The sequence below is a fragment of the Cynocephalus volans genome, chromosome 11 (assembly GCF_027409185.1).
Source record: "Cynocephalus volans isolate mCynVol1 chromosome 11, mCynVol1.pri, whole genome shotgun sequence".
NCBI classification, from domain to species: domain Eukaryota; kingdom Metazoa; phylum Chordata; class Mammalia; order Dermoptera; family Cynocephalidae; genus Cynocephalus; species Cynocephalus volans.
In genome coordinates, this window is record NC_084470.1 from 123,570,702 (window position 1) to 123,587,602 (window position 16,901).

General features: G+C 53.1%; 1 protein-coding gene across 1 annotated transcript; it reads left to right on the plus strand.

Annotated features, from left to right (window-relative positions):
- Positions 1-334: 334 nt before the first annotated feature.
- On the plus strand, positions 335-3,626 carry PHLDA3 (pleckstrin homology like domain family A member 3). Its single transcript, XM_063114954.1, has 2 exons — positions 335-1,193; positions 2,981-3,626. The coding sequence occupies exon 1, from the start codon at positions 752-754 to the stop codon at positions 1,127-1,129; it is 378 nt and encodes a 125-aa protein (XP_062971024.1). The 5' UTR covers positions 335-751; the 3' UTR covers positions 1,130-1,193; positions 2,981-3,626.
- The last annotated feature ends 13,275 nt before the right edge of the window (positions 3,627-16,901 follow it).

Consider the following 16,901-nt stretch of genomic DNA (forward strand, 5'->3'; position numbering starts at 1 on the left):
CAGCACAGGCTTGATGCAGAGGCTGAGGGGCCAGGTCTCCTGAGGCCTGGGAAGCAGCCAGCAGCTGTCTGACGCCCAGCACGTCATCCGTGCCACTGCGCGACCGCCAGGCCGGCCCACCCCCCTTCGCAAGCAGTGACCTCTCTCATCTATGAGGCGCCCCCTTCCCTGTCCTCCCCCCACGTCAACCCCTTCGTCCAAGGCCTGGGGAAGCTGTGGTTCCAAGAAGCGGCAGACGGCAGGCCCTGCGGCTCGGGCTGCTGGGTAAGCAGCCCGGGTCTCGGTCCCAGCTGCGCCTCCAGCGTGTGACCGAGACCCCGCTGCGGCCCCGCCCCCAAGGGCCCTGCCCGGGCGAGTGAGCGGCGCCGAGGGGAGGGCCGGCCGGGGCAGGAATGCGCGGCGGGCGGCGCAGGCGGCGAGCGGCGGAACATGTAAGGGCACATCCCGCGAGCTGCCGCCCAGCGCGCAGACGGAGCCCAGAGGAGCGAGCGAGCGCGCGCGCGGCGGGAGGGCGGCGGGCTCACGGGCCGGGCAGGCGCGGGGACCCCGGGCAGAGGCCGGGCGGGGCAGCTCGAGTCGCCCGGAGGAGCCGGTGCGGGCGCACGGGGCAGTCGGCGCGCACGGGGCAGGGCGCGCAGCGGGGCAGGGCGCACGGCCAGCCAGCCCCGGGCGCCAGAATCCGGCGCTGCGGAGCCGGGAGGGGCGCCGCGCCCGCCGCAGCCCACGGCCTTCTCGGAACCTCGGGGCGCCCATGACGGCGGCGGCGACGGTGCTCAAGGAGGGCGTGCTGGAGAAGCGCAGCGGAGGGCTGCTGCAGCTGTGGAAGCGGAAGCGCTGCGTGCTCACCGAGCGCGGGCTGCAGCTCTTCGAGGCCAAGGGCACCGGCGGCCGGCCCAAGGAACTCAGCTTCGCCCGCATCAAGGCCGTGGAGTGCGTGGAGAGCACCGGGCGCCACATCTACTTCACGCTGGTGACCGAGGGCGGCGGCGAGATCGACTTCCGCTGCCCCCTCGAAGACCCCGGCTGGAACGCCCAGATCACCCTGGGTCTGGTCAAGTTCAAGAACCAGCAGGCCATCCAGACAGTGCGGGCCCGGCAGAGCCTTGGGACTGGGACCCTCGTGTCCTAAACCACCAGGCGTACCATCTTACCTTCATGCTCCCCACTACCGTGATGCCCAGACGTCGTGCCAGGTAAGCCCGCAGGAGACTGAGCCTTCTTTCCCCTTCCGAGAGAATCGAGTACTCCCACCAGCATTCTACTTCAAGGCTGGGCAACCCTCGGGAAGGTTCCTGGCACCAACAGAGAGTAGGAACCCAGGAGTCTGAGCATAGGAGGCCGGGCCGGTGGCCAAGTGAGCAGAGCTGGACTTTCCTTTGGGGCACCAGGCAGGAGGGTCCTGAATGGGACCCAGGTGTCAGAGAGGAAGACGGGAAGGGGACCCCAGGGTGGGGTGGGATTTCCCACAGGTGGGGTCAGCCCTGACTCAGGTGGAGGGAGGCTGACCTGCTCATTCCCTAAGGCTGCTGGGCTTCTACCTCCAGCCAGGCCAGGGCTTCTGGACTGTGAGTTTCGGGGAGCTGGGGAGAACTGAAAGTGGGGATGAACACCGAGACCCACCCTCCTTCTGCTAGGATGAACGCCTGTCATAGAGTTTGAACATTGAATGGAGGCAGAAAGACGGTATCTCTCAGTTGGCTAAAGAGTCATCAGGGGTTGGAACAGAGCCAAGGAGTCCCAGCTCCTAAGGTGGGACTGGGCCTGAGGGCTCTACCTACCCATTTTTGACAGTGTGTTTTGGGTCCTAGCGGGCAACTGTTCGGAGAACTGGGGAGGTAGAGGAAGGTCGAGCCAGGCCAGAAGCTAGGCCCCTGATGCCAAAGGCAGTGGGCTCTTCCGTCCGGCTGCCCATGAGTGCCAGCCAAGTCCTGGCCCAGAGGAGGAGAAGCTGGAGGAGGGGATGGGGCTGATGCAGGGTGGGTGGGTGGGTGCAGGATGGGGTCATGAGTGTTATTTGTGATGTCTTAATCCTCCTTGAGCAGTAGAGCAGGGGGTGGGGGTGGGGGCGGATTTGTGGTCAGGAAAGCCCAGGGCAGGGGCCAGGAATAGAACCTAGAAGCCCTGGCTCTAAGCCCTGTGCCCTCTTCCCCAGATGCCACTCCCTCCCCATGGGAACCAGGAGCAGGGTTGAGGAAGGATTTATAGCACTCTAGTCTTCTCTGGTGGACAACTAGAGCCCCTTGCCCCTACTACCACCTCCCACACTGCCTCACCCGCCTCGTCCTGCATCTTGTCCGGTTCAGCAAGTAGAGAGCCCCAGCGAGCCTGGGGCCCAACTTACCGCCATGCTCGCCGCCCCTTTGATCCTCCTGCTGACTCCTTCCCATGCTGTAGTGAGGGTTGGCTGAGAGGCTGGGTGTAAGGTGGACCTGCTGTGCTGAAAATCGATCAGCATTGATCCCTCAGGCCTCAGGGGGCTGAAGAAGCAGATTCCTCCATTGACCACAGTGTTTTGTACTAATACAGTCGTGTGGCACATGAACTTTCTGTCAACGGCAGACTGCATATTCAACAGTGGTCCCATAAGATTATAACAGCATGTTTGTACTGTACTTTTTCTATGTTTAGATATATTTAGATACGCACATACTTACCATTGTGTGTAGTTGCCTACAGCATTCAATACAGTAACGTGCTGCACAGGTGTGTGGCCTAGGAGCCACAGGCTGTGCCACATAGCCTAGGTGTGCAGTAGGCTATGCCGTCCGGGTTTGTGTAAGTGCACTCTGTGATCACACAACAATGAAATCACCTAATAGTGCATTTCTCAGAATGTGTCCCTGTTGGTAGATGCATGACTGTATTATTTCTGTGTTTGTCCTGATGTGGAAAAGGTTGGGACGGTCTAGTGTAAACAGCTGGTTCATGGAAGTCTTTACCCCAGTGCTTTCCTTGCTCTGACTGCTGTTCTTTTTTCCAGCTTGCTTGCTCCTTGGGCTCATGTGGCAAGGCAGAAGCCATGGACATGTGGAGGTGGCATCGGAGCTGAAGGAATGGATGGGGCACAGGGAAGAGGGCAGAAGGCCATGCGGGGCTGAGGATGAAGATTCAGCCCCTGGACACTCTCAGACTCTCAGGACGTATCCAGCTCAGCGTCTTCTAGCCTCAGGCCTGGACTTATGGGTCATGATGGAGAGCTGGCATCAAAGCCCCCCTCCCTGCTGTGGTCCTGTCATCTGTTCTGCAGACTGCTGTTAGTCCCTGGCTTGTGCCATGCCTGGAAGAGGGCTGTCCCCCATGGGGTGCTAAGCCAATGCCTCAGGACTCAGGAAGCGAGCCTGGTACTGAGAGGAGAAACCACCCTGGGATGGCCCCTGGACTCACCTTGAGGAGGGAAGAGCTGCTGGGCCCAAGGCCCAAACCTGGGGGTCTCCTGCTGCTTAGGTCTTTTTGGGATCCCCACCCATCCAGGCCTTCTTTTGCACACTTCTTCCCCCACCTTCTACCCATCTTCCCCCCACTGCAGTGCTAGGCCTGGAGGTGGTGGGGGTGGGGGTGGGGGTTTGGCCATTACCATTTCATGCCTATCCCAAAATGAAGATGCCCTGCAAAGGGCAGTAACCACACTGTTTGCAGAGTGAAATTCTTTACCCACAAAGACGTAGGACTTGGAGCATCTCTCTCTACCGCCACCTTCCCAATCTATAGCCCATTCTGAAATCACTCGCCTGGGTAGTTGGAGACACTTTAACCCCAGTAGACATGGCCTCAGTGGTCCCAGGAAGGAGGGGCCAGAGGGCCTGGACTGGATGCCACACTGGCCAGCTCAGTCTCTATAGATGCCTCTTCTATGGACAGTTACCCTGCCCCTGCTATCCTGGAAGGTGGTTCAGCTTTCTGGACAGAGCTTGTCTCTCTGTCATTTATACATTCAGGCTGAATACATTTGTATAGTAAGTCTTCCTTACTGGATTGTTATAAAGGAATAATTTCAACACAGGGGAAACTGAGGTACAGAGAAATGGCTGCCCTGAGTTACACAGAAACTACTGATTGGGTAACCCCCGAGTCCTTTCCATGTCGTAGTCAGCAGCTCATTCTGCCTTCCTGTCCTCCGTCATTCACTCACATCCGGCCTTGCAAAGCAGTGGCCCACATCAGAGTCCCTGAAAAAACAAGGAGGCCAAGTGGCCCCTGCAATGACTTGAAGTCTCTTTAATAACCTTGTGCTTCCAACCTGGTTTGTTCCTGTCAGATTTCTCCTGCTTTCTAATCAAAACTCCTCTTTCCTATGTTCCAGTCTCTCAGAGTCCTCAGGAATATCTTGCTCATCTGATATGTGAACTACACTTCATGAGAATACGAATTTACAAATTACAAAGGAACTTCTCCAGATATCTCATTTATTATTTCATTAGGCTGTACAACCATCTGTGGATAGCTCAATCTCGCCATGGCAAATAAGTGTCCTCTTCTATGTCAACTGTGATCAGTGCTGAGAAAGATCTGGGCTCAACCAGGGTACTGTGATCAATTGGTGATGTCTGCCATGTGTTTATATGGGCAGTTGGTGGGGGTGCGGGGGGAGGGTTTGAAGTGAAGCTGGCTGCCACCCCTCCCTTGATTCGAGCTATGTTAATAGGAAAGGGTTAGCTTCTTCATCCTATAAAACAGCAGCGTCTAAAACAGAATCCTGGCTTTTCCAATTAAACCTGAGGGTGATTGGTGGTGGGGATTCAGGTATAAATGGAGGAGTGTTTGTGAGCAGATAAAGCTGGGATGCAAGGCACACTCAGCAAACTAAATGCCTCTTGGGGGCCAGGCACTGTGCTTGACACTGGGGATGTGGAGACCAAAAAGGCATGATCCAAACCTGCTCTGAGGAGCCCAGAGCCTGGTGGGGAGATAACTGGTGCCAATAGAGCTGGCCACAAGGAGCCAGGGGAGCGCCGGGCAATATGTCCTCTGTCTGGCTCTGTGTTGGCCTCAGCAGGGCTTGAAGGGATCATTCTGGGAGTTTGGCAGCAAAGGGCAGTAGGGGCACAGCCAGCGTGGGTGTCAAGGGCAGGGGGCAGGCATGGGGTGGAGGAGGAAGCAGGCTCCAGTTTCTGGCACTCCCTGCTTTTTCAGACCAGCTGGCCCTGTTGGTTCCAAGTATGCTTTGGTTCTTGCCCAAACCCAGCTTCAGTTTCTCCCCTTGCTAGGCAAGTCCCAGCCCCTCTGAAAAGTGGGCTGCTGTTAGAACCCCTAACACAGACCCTAGGACATCGCAGGCTCTTGGTATACATCAGTAGTGGTAGTGGTTGTTGGGAGATGATCATTTACTACCATTTGTCAGAGCCCAGTAGCTTCCTGAGAGTTCCAAGAGCCCTCAGTGCACAGAGGTCTGGAGCTCCCAGGCAGGATTCTTTTAAAAGATATGTAACCTCTCTGGTGGGTCTTTGCTTCTCTGATGGGGAGGGTCACCCTGCTTCCTGGGTTCAAGGATATCCTCATTGCTCAGAATTTTGTGACGCTAAATTTCGAAAAAGAAACATAGGCCCTCACCCTAGGAATGCTTGGCCGGACCGCAGAATGGGGTCAAGACCTCACTGGGGGCACCAACAGGCCCTGCCAGTGCCTGCAGACATGCATGAGATGGAAAAACTTTGCTCAGTTGGGCCTGAAGACGCTCAGAGGCCAGGGAGGGGCTGTTGCCACCAACTCTCCCTCTGTGCTGGCAGCCCCGGCCTCACCCCCGCCCGATGCATGAGTCATCGATGGGAAAATGAGACAGGGCAAGTCTCAGCCGAGCAACTGGGAGTCTGATGAGGTGGGGGGAGGGAGGCCGAGGGGAGGAGGGATGGGCTCCTTCTGGTCAGGGTGAGCTGGGGTTGGGAGCTGAGGCTTTGGCAAGAGGGAGCCTGTTGTGAGGGTGAGAATGGAGGCTAACGGGAAGAGCAGGGGTGAGAGTCCATGAGCTGGAATTCCAGCAGGAGGGCAGAGTGGAGAGCTACGGGCATCACCGTATGCGATCCCGGGATCTTTCAGGGATGGATAGGCACCGTGGGCCGCTGTCCCACCAGGGCCAGGACCTAAGGACCCTGGCAAGACTGTCCCTGGCTGTGTGCCACGCAGGAGAGAGGCTGCACCGGGAGCCCTGGTTTGGCCTCCTCCAGTGTCCTGCTCCGGTCTCCCCACCACAGTCCACCAAAATGTTCTGTCCAGAATGCAATGAATTCTCTGCTAACACCCCGGCCCCTTCCCCACTGCACAGGGGGGAGGCCAAGCTCCTTGGAAGTGCCTGCTCTCCGCAGTCAGGGCTCTTTCTCTAGTGTCTATGTTCATACGCTCCACGGCCCAGACCCCTGCATGCAAGTCGCCCCCACCCAGGACCCGCGCAGGCTGCCTCTCGCTGCCAAGCCTCTGCATACCACCTCTTCCTACGCAGTTTTGTATCCTTGCCTTGGCTCTCTCTCCTGTCCCCACCTCTGAGAAGCCTCCCCTGACTGCCCTGCCTACAGGCCAGGCTGAGTAAGTGCTTTCTGCTCCATGCGCAGCCATCCCTCCTGCCTTAGTCACACTGCGTTGCAATCGCTGGTTTATACGTCTGCCTGTCCCATCAGGCTGATCGGTTCCTGGCCTTGTCATTTGTATATTCCTAGTGCCTCAGCATATCTAGCAGACAGTAGGCTCCTGATAATAGTAATGGCAAATGGTATACAAGGGTATTTCAAAAAGTTCCTGGAAAAATAGGATTAAAAGATAATACAAATCTTTCCATGAAATTTTTGGGTTGGCCTCGTATAGTGTATGACTCCCATGTTTTACATTAAGATGCTGAGACCCAAAGACGTTAAGTGATTTGTTCAGAGTCACACAGTAGCCAATAAGTGGTGGAGCCAGGAGTCAATCGGGTCACAGTGGAACTCTAGGCAGTGCTCTAACCCAACACCAAATAGATTAATTCCTACTGCATGAATAAATGAGGGAATGAACAATAAACCCAACGTTTTGCTGTGAGAAAGAGGCTCAGAGGCAAGATGGTAAGCCCTGAGGGGTGGGGGTCCGCCAGGGCAAAGAAGGGCTGGGGAGTGGGCAATGCTTCATACAGAAGGTGACTGGAGCCAGGCCCTGAAACACGGTGGGCTTTACCTATAGGATAAGACCCAGGGAGGTGTCCCATGGGCTGGAAGGATCTGTGTACAGGAGCAAGGCCCAGAGAGGGAGTAGCCCAGAGGAGCAGAGGGACTCCAGGTTGGAAGGGGCCGTGAGAACTCTGGGGGAATGAATAGTGTTCCAGGTTCAGAATCTTGTTCCTATGTTGGCCAGAGATGCTGTCTGTCTCAGGACTTGGGCTCGTGGTCACCCCAGACTGCAGGGACAGGGCTGAGTGCTCAGCAACCGTGACCCTGTGTGGCAGCGGTCCTAGTCCCAGAGGTCTAGGGGCAGCACCCGCATCCTGCTCGGTGACCAACCATCCCAGCTTGCCTGGGATTCTCTAGTTTTAGCGCTGAAAGTTTCACATCATGAGAAGCCTCTCAGTCCTGGGTAAACTGGGATAGTCGGTCACCTGCCCCCTGTCCCGGGGACAGGAAACCTTGCATCTCCCATCCTCTGGATCTCACCAGTCAGCTCTGCCCATAGCACTCAGCCCCACTGAAGGGAATCCATGGCAGAATCCAAGCCTGTGGACAACAGTGCTATCACCCACGGGTGTCACCTGGCCCCGACACAGGCACCGTCAGGGTTTCTTGCCATCTCAGAGGAGAGACCCAGACCCCCCAGCCTCAGGGAGGAAAGAGAGCCAGGTGTCTCTCCGGGGCTCTCCACTCAGCTCTGGGGGCCTTTACTGGACCCCAACTGCAATGCAATTGAATTCAACTCAACTTCAGTGCTTTCTTAAGCACCTAGTATTTGCTGCACAGGTACAGAAGCCTGTTTCACCCAGACCCCGGTCTCAAGGAGCTCCAAGGCAACGGAAGCAGAGAGAGCAGTAAGGGAAGGAGAGACTGTGAATGCAGACAGAACTGTGAGGGTTGGGGTGGGATGCAGGGACCAGTTGAAGAGAGGCTAGGATTCTGACCTCATCTCAGAGAGAGAGAGGGAGGGAGGCGTTCTAGATGGAGAAATTCCCTGTGCAGAGGTGCCAGGACCAGAAAAGGTGAGGCGGGACAGTAGCCACAGATCTGCGCAGATGCTGGGAGTGCTACAGCTGAGCACAGAGGAGGTGGGATTGGACATGGGCATGGGTGAGGAGGGGTCTGGGCTTCTTTGTACAGGCAGAGTGAGCCCATCACAGAGTTCTGTTCTACACACATGCACACACACCCCTTTATTTTTATTACAAAATATGTTCACTGAAGGAAAATAGAAAAGGACAGAAAATTATAAAGAAGAAAACAAATATCACCTTTATGTTTCTATTGCTTAGAGATCATCTCTGTTAACCTTTTGGTGTATCTCCTTTTACATGTATTTCTATGCAAATATGTAACATAATTATTATATATGATATAATATGTAATTTTTTTGATATAAGAAGTCATACAGTGAGTACTCTATTATATCCTGGTTTTTAATGTATCAATATACTGTGGTTATGAGGCCATGCCATTAAATAATTCTTCTAATGACTGTATGCTATTTTATTTCCTATTATTTATTCAGCAAACCAATCCTTTATTGTTGGACACTCATGTTCTTTTTAATTTTTCTCTGTTATATTAGAAGCCACAATGAACATTTGCATATTTAAATCTCTGTTTGTGTCTCTGGTTGTTTCTTCTGGATAATTCTTAAGGTGGAACGGCTGGGTCTCACTAGAGGGCGAGGAGAGGTGTGGTGAGCCCTGTGTTTTAGGATGGACCAGAGAAAGGAGGGAGACCTGGGAACGGGGCTCAAAGACCAGCAGGCAGAATGGAAAGGGGAGGTGGGAGGCAATGATAAACTAGTGACTAGTTAGTAAATGCCACTTCAGGCAGACACTTAAGCACCTCATGTCATCCACATGGAGCCAGGCCAGTAGCAGTTAAAAATTTAAGCTCTAATCACAGACCTGATGTGAATCCTTGCTGTGTCTCATATTAGCCACGTTACTTAGGCAGGTTATTTGGCATTCTATAAAAATGGGGATGTTAATAGCCCTACTTCCAAGGATTACTGTAAGAATTAATTGAGAGAATGCCTGTAAAGTAGATAAAGCACAAAGATAGTGCACAATAAATGTTTGTTGTTCTAGCAGCGTAACAATCCTCCCAGCAGCCTTGCTTCGCCTAATCTCCATGTAGAAAACTGCACGTAATTAACAACTTAAATTAGTAACACTTCCCAAATGCTTTTTCCTAATCCTCCTAGTCTAAATTTCAGACTTTGTGCTAGATTTACACCCCTTCAAGATAAATTATCCTCATTTTACAGGAGGTGAAGCTGGCATTCAGAGAAGTTAAGCGGTTGCCTGAGATCCCCCAGCCAGTGGCTCAAAGTGGATTCAGGTCTCCTGACTCCGGATCCTAAGCTTTCCTCACCGCCTCCTGGTGCCTCCCTGGCATTTGAAGCTCCTGGTTAGAAGTGACGATGGAGACAGCAGGCACGACTCCATCAAGATTCCTTTGTCATCAGATTGCCCCGTGCCGTCATTATCTTCAGCAGACTGTCAACCAGGTCCCGTTCCAATGGGTCAGAGCCCTTCACACACATAATGGGCCCCGTCCCCCTGCCAGGGAAGAGAGGACAAGTTGCACAGCTTGTCTGAGTTCACAGAGCATGTCGCCGACCAAGCCAGGAAGAGGAGGCGGGGGTTTGGTCCTGGGAACCCTTGGCTGACTCTGTTGAGAGGGAGGTGGACCTTCATGCTAACCAGGACGGTGCAGGTGAAAAACTGCGTTCCAAAAGCAGCTGTAAAGAGCCAGCAACATCTGTTAGTTATATTTGACTGGAGTGGTCAGGGTTGCGGCTTGGAGTTTTCAGCTATTTATGCAAAGGGGATTTTCAGCTATTTATGCAAAGACTGTGCTTACCCCACTTCCAAAACACACACAACTGAGAATGTTTCTCACAGTCTGGGTGGTCCCCCACATGGGTCCCACCCACCTGGAATGGTCTATTTCTCCAGTGGGACAAGACATAGGCCCCTTCCTGCAAGGCACGTGGAAGACCCCTACCCTGCTCTTCACCTTTCAATCCTGTAATCTTCATCATCACCCCTGTGTTTCTACCCAGGGCTCTGACTCAACCTTCAGATGTGACCTCTTTATATTATCCCAACAGCCCTGGGAGGTTGGAAGAGCTGGGAATACTTCCTGAGAGATTAAAGATGGTAAATCTAAGGCTCTGGGAAGTAAAGTGTCCTCCCCACGGTTGAGCCAGGGTCCCTGATCCAGCGCTCTGTCTGGAATGAGAAAGACCAATGTTCAAACCCAGAGCCCTCTGCTGTAGGCTGTGGCGTGCATGCACCTGGGCCAGTTGGGAGTTTAGGGTGAGAGTAGTCTCCCAGCTCTTTCTCCCTGGCCTCTGCAGGGTATCTGGAGGCTCCTGTTGCTAGCCTGCAAGTCCTGTTTGCAGTCAGCACCCACTGCCAGCGCACACTGCTGGGCTGAGATACTTTTAATATAAAAGATACTGGTAAGTCCAGGCTGCCTGGGAGGATGCAGGAGGACCTGGGTCCACCTTGCTTTGCCCAGTGCCTCCTGAGTTCCCAGATCCAAAGCTGACGGTCTTTTGCCTGCACAGTCTGGTGAGCGTCCCACCCGGCCCCAGCAGCCACGCACCTGCTCCTTTGCTCAGCTGCTCTTGGACTTAGGCAGAGCCTGGCTGCTGGGACTGACTTGAAGCAGCTCCTTGATTCCCTTCTGCCCTAGGCTGGAAGGCACAGGAGGGCAGGGCCCTGTACTTCTTTATTATGCTCACTGCTAGCAGATAGTGGGTGGGTGCTCGGTAAAGACATGTGGAAAAGAGTGAATGAGAAGTTATGCATGTGAGCTCTGTGTGTGTGTGTGTGTGTGTGTGTGTGTGTGTGTGTGTGTGTGTGTGTGTTTGTTTGTACTGTGTTGGGGGCTATCAGCTCCCAGAGGAAGTGCCTTCTGTGTGTGAGTGAACATGGGCTGGGCTCCTGGAAACTTCTGGCATACTTCAAATAAGTAGAGCCTGGCAGAATCAGGCAGGTAAGTAGTCAGGTAGAATGCACTGCGAGGACACCTAAGTGGCTCTCAGCAGGAATGCTGGCAGCCTGGGCCTGGGAGGTAGCACTCTGGGTCCTCATTCAGGCTGGGTAGTTACCCAGCTCTGTGACCTGGGGCAAGTTCTTGCTTGCTGGGCCTCTTTTCTCACTTGTAAAACAAAGGATTTGAAGTAGATCAGTAGGTTCCAAATCCAGAGGATGGTGAGAATCTCCTGGGTGCTTGTTCAATGCACAGAACCCTGGCCCTACCTGCAACCTACTGAATCTGAACCTCTGGAGCTGGGGCCCAGGTGTCGATACTATCAGCAAGGCCCCATAGTGATTCTGAAGTTGCCAGCCCAAGGGAACGATGCTCAGTGATCTCTGATGGTCGGTGACATTCATCAAGAGCCAGGGGTACAGAAAAAATCAAGGCTGCTCTTCTGGTCCCTGGGGTTTAGGGTCCAGGTGCTTGGTGGAAATTTATTGAATAGAGCCTGCTGAGTGGTCACACACACACACACACACACACACACACACATACCCTGAAAGCTCACAGAAATCTACTTAGCCTCAGATGACAGGGCCCCGGGCAGCACCATCTGGCAACAAAGGCAATCTCATTCTTCTATTTCCTGTGTCTTCCTCAGACTGTAGCTTATCTTTTGTGATTTTCTTTGTCAGATCCCAGCCATGTAAAGTATTCTCTGGAGAAAGGAGCCTGATGGGGCAATTAGCCTCTGGCCACACTCTTACTGGTTTGGGCCTCAGTTTTCATAAATGGAGATTATGAAGTATAATCTTCTCTCCCTCCAGGAATACTATGTAGATAAATTAGGCTGGATATACAACACTAGTGAGCATGTGGTAAAAAGCACACATTGGGCTGTCCACAGGTAGAATACTGTTGATATCCCTAGCTCTGTCTCTGCTGTGGTGGCCCTTTCTGCTCTGGTCTTTCCAATGGAACTCCATGTTTTACTGGAACCCCTGTTCCTGCCTTGGCCTAGCTAGTCCCTGCCGTTCCTTTGAGACTCGGTTCTGGAGTCATGGTGACAGGCAGACTCTAAGATATTCCTTCCCCTCCTGTAATCTCCTCCCCTCATGGATAATTGGGTGGGGGACACGGGTTACAATCACAATTTGTGGTAATGGACATGCTGCCAGTATGGATCTGGCCATCACATTTTAGGCGTGATTGGTGACAATTTGCTTTGTACTCCATGAATATTCATAATCAATAAAAACAAAACAAAACATTAAAAAAAAAATCCCCTCCCCTCAAGAGTAGACTGGCCCCATGACTTACCCTGACCAGTAGAGGAACAGGCTATCACTTCTGCAATTAGGCTGGATAAGATGGTGATTTCCATCTTGCTCATTTTGATGAAGCAAACTGCCATTTTGGAAGGGCCCACTTGGCAAGGAACTGAGGGTGGTCTCTGGCCAACAGCTGATGAGAAACTGAGTCCTACCCACTACTAGGTGAGTTTGGAAGCAGGTCCTTCCTCAGTCGAGCCTTCAGATGACACTGCACTCCTGGCTGATACCTTGATTGCAGCCTTGTGAGGACCCTGAAGTAGAGGACCTAGCTAAGCCATGCCTGGGTTCCTGACACATAGATTCCTGTGAGACCATACAGGTGTGTTGTTTTTAAGCCATTAAGTTTGTGATAATTTGTTGCACAGCAATAGGTAACATAATACACACAACATAGACACCTTCTTCAGGAAGCCTTCCTGGGATGCTCTTCCTATCCCCTAGTCAGAGCCAAGTGTCCCTCCTCTGCTTACATCCATCATGGCCCTTCACACCCTCTTATTGGTGTACTGGGTTTGCTTGCTTTTCTTCCTCTAGGTAGGGACTGTGCTCTCTTTACCTTTTATCTCTAGCACCTGGCCCTGTGCCTGGCACGTGGTAAGAGTTTAGCAGGAGTTTGCTGAGTGATTAAGATTCTGGAATCTCTATCCCTTTCTACTGCCCCACCTCTCTCCAGATTTGGCACTTTGCCTTCTCAGATAGTGGGGGCAGGTCACCCCAGGGTGAACAACTACTAGAAGACACTAGCATGGCCTGGGCTGTGGGAGGGGGCCAGGCTAGCCCAGAGAAGATCTTAGTGCTCAGTCTAGTGGTCTTGGAGGCCATGAGGCTGGGGGGAGGAAGAGCTGGGTCTGCTGTCTCCCACATGGGCAATGCTCCTTCTCTAGCTGGCCTGCATAGCACAGGACGTCCTGGAATGATGTCCTATCCTGTGACGGGGCAGATGAACTCCTTGAAAAGGGAAGTGTCCTATACAACACAGAGGGAGCCAGGGCCAGGTGTATGCTTTTCTCCATCCCATCAGGTGAGGAGGGTGTAGTGGTTTCCTGTTGTTGCTGTAAGAAATGGCCACAAACTTGGTGGCTTAAAGCAACAGAAATTTATTCTCTCACAGTTCCGGAAGCCAAAGGTCTAGATCAGTAGCACTGGGCTGAAATCAAGGTGTTGGAAGGGCTGTGCTTCTTCTGGCGGCCCTGGGAAGAAATCGGTTCCTGGCCTCTTCCAGCTTCTGGTGGCTCCAGGTGTTCCTTGGCTAGTGGGATAGCACTTTCAACCTCTGACCCTGTGGTCACATTGCCTTCTCTTCTGTCTGCAACCTCCATGTTCCTCTCTCTTATAACTTCTGATAACATTTACAGCCCATGCAGATCACCCAGAATAATCTCATCATCTTAAGATCCTTAAAGTAATCACATTTGCAAAGTCTTTGCTGTGTAAGGTAACATTTACAGGTTCCAGGGATTAGAACATGACATTTTGGGGGGTCATTATTAAGCTACCCCAAAGGGTGTACTCAGAAGGGGAGAAACTGAGGCAAAGAGCAGCACAATATTCTATTTTCATCTGGAAATTAAATCCTGGAGTCTGAACTCCAGACCAACTTTCCGGGCACTAGCTACTGTCCACAAATGAGGTGAGGCTCAGGACAGCCAGGGCCAGCTCCACCTTTGTCCATCCTGGTATTTAGAGCCCAGCCCTGCCTTCTCCTGAGTCCCCTGTCTCCTCTTTCCTGCCCCCTCCTCCCCACTGGCGCCTGCGTGGGAGGCCTTGGCTGTGTGACAGGGGAGTCTGGCCTCAGAGCAAGGGCTCTTCTTTTTCTCTGCCTGAGAGAAGCATCTTTCCCCAGCACAGGCTTGGTAGCCCCACAGCTGGGGGTGGTGGTGGTTGTAAATCCCCCCCCTCCACCTGCCTATGGGAAACAGCTAGGGCCCCTGAACATCCTGTGGACTTAACCCTTTCCAGGCCTGCAGACCTTTTCCCTGGGCCTGAGCTGGGAAGGGGAGAGGGTCTCTTTGGGTCCAAGTAGAACTTCTGCTCATGTGTGTGATGCTGGCCAGTGGCCCATGTATTATTTATTGGGAGGAGTTAAGATCGCCATCCTGCCAGAAGCCAGGAAGGGCTGGGCTGGTTAACCCCTGGTGTGGCTGGCGAGGACCAAGGCAGGAAGGGTGTTGTCTGGGACACAGGAGCCTCCTCTTTGGTTACCACTAGCATCCAAAAGGCCTTTGTTCGGAACCAGGCTCTGGGATGAATCTTGGACCAGCTGGAAATATGTGCACGGCCCCAGGGTGGGGCTGCTGAAATCTAGCTGTTTACTTAGCTCTCTCTTCACTAGACTGTAAGTGTCCAGGAAGCAGGGACCTTGTTTATCTTTGGAAGATAATAAATTCTCTATAAATGACCCAAGTGATGCCGGAAGTTTCCAGCTGTCAAATTTTTCTCCCTCCCTTCCTCTTCTGAAATTGGATCCCTTTGGGATAACTTTCCATTATAACTTTAATGGTCTGAAGGGTGTGAAAACACTTTGTAAAGTTAGAACATTATACACCTCAGGGATAATTATTATTTGAGTCTCTAAGAAACTGGGAGAGGACATTCTTATCTCCAGGTGGGTGGGAAGACCATCCATTAGCCTGCTGATGACTGTGATAATCTCTCTGCTGTGTGGCCTGGTAATAAATTTTCATGGGGTTTTCATGATCACTGTCTTATCTGATCTTCCCCACCTCCTGGAGCAGAGATGATCTCTTTTTGCTTTGTGGATGAAGAAATTGAGAACCCAGAGAAGTTTAGTATCTTGCTCAAAGCCACACAGCGATTGTATGGTGTGGGAGCTGGGATTGGAGCCCCGGTTGGGGGGCGGGGAGGGCAGAGAACTGGCCCAGGTGGAGCTATTCAGTGTTAATGATGCCAGGGGAGAAGCAGGGCAAGCAGGAAGGAAAGGGGACAAAGATTAGAATATGGGTCCCAGAGTAAAGGCTTGGGAGTTTTAAATCCCTGTCCTAGGTGACTTAGGGTGGTAGCTAGGCAATGATAGCATTTTATTGAATGCTGATTGTGGGCCAATACTCTGCTAGGTGCATTGTATGAATTACTACATAACTCATTTAATGAAGATGCATAGGAACGAGGATGGGATGGGGGTTGAGACAGAGGATGGGAATTGAGCTTATTTGGAAGGGGAAAGAGACAGGAAATAGAGGGCAGAGGCACCTTGATTAACAACAGTGCTCAACAGCCCAGAAGGCTGCAGAATGAATCCTGGCAGGTGTCTAGGCCATTGTGGGTTGGGAGGATGGTATCACAGCCTACAGTTGCAGCACTCCAGGAGGTGGCTAGGGTATGAGCCTGGTTACTCTGGCCTGGCCCTGATGGGCCGTGATCTGCCCCTCCCTCAAGCCACATCAGAAAGACAATAGTACCAGAGAGCCTCCTCGGGATAGGACATATGGGTGCCAGGACGTCCAGAAGGACAAGGGGCCCTTGTGCTGGCCTCAGCTTCAGATCCTACTCCACCCTCCCTAGCTTGGGGGTGGTCGGAAGTTCAGCTCCTGGGGTGGGATGGAGGCTGGGAGCTCACACTGCAGGCCGGTGCTGGGGCCTGGGTCACCTGGAGGTCTCCAGGGAGCCAAGGGTGGGGCAGGGGTAGCAAGCTCCGGGTTTTTGGAGTCTGGTGGAGGCAGGGAATTGACTGCGTAGGGCAGCTTCTGCTGGAGCTTGAGGAATGTATTCCTTTGAACAGAATGCTGGGGTTTCCAGACTTTTCTCTTGATCCTCACAACAACCCTGTGGGGTATAAATGCAAGAGATGATTACCCCCATTTTACAGATGAGAAAACAGAGGTTCAAAGAGATGGAAGGCTTTACCAGAGGCCACCCAGGGAGAAAGAGGAAGCTCCAGGACTCCCAGCAGCTCTGGGAGTGGTGACAGGAGGTGGGCTGTGAGAAGCTGATTGAAGCCATGTGGACTCAGGAAACCCGAAGGCCACCTGAAGAGTGGGTCCCACGAGGCAGTTCTCCAGCAGCGTCTTCCTCCATCACTCCACCTTTCCCATCCCCTTCCGCTGCCTACTCCACCTCTGGGAGTTCGGGCCAAGCCTGGAACATTCCAGGAAAGGGAGGTGCTGCGCAGGCTGGAAGCCGGGTCAGGGAGGCACAGGGGCCCAGCCGGACAGCCCAAATCCACTCAGCTTTTCCTTGAAATTCCACACACCCTGGGCGTTTGGCAGCAGCCCGGAATGTGCTTCATCCGAACAATTTGTCTTTCACGGTGCATTTGCATCAATGACCTCATTGTTCCTTTTGCCTTTTCCAGGACCACTCTGGGGGGCTGAGGCTCTCCCTGTGTTGGGGGCACGTACGGGAGAGCGCGCCCCCTGGTGGCCCAATCTGCACACACCCACCCAGGTGCCCCTGCTGAGCTTCTGCGGGAGGAGCAGTCTGA

Bases quoted from the DNA above. Each gene is read 5' to 3' on its own strand.
- PHLDA3 (XM_063114954.1), top strand. From the start codon at position 752: ATGACGGCGGCGGCGACGGTGCTCAAGGAGGGCGTGCTGGAGAAGCGC.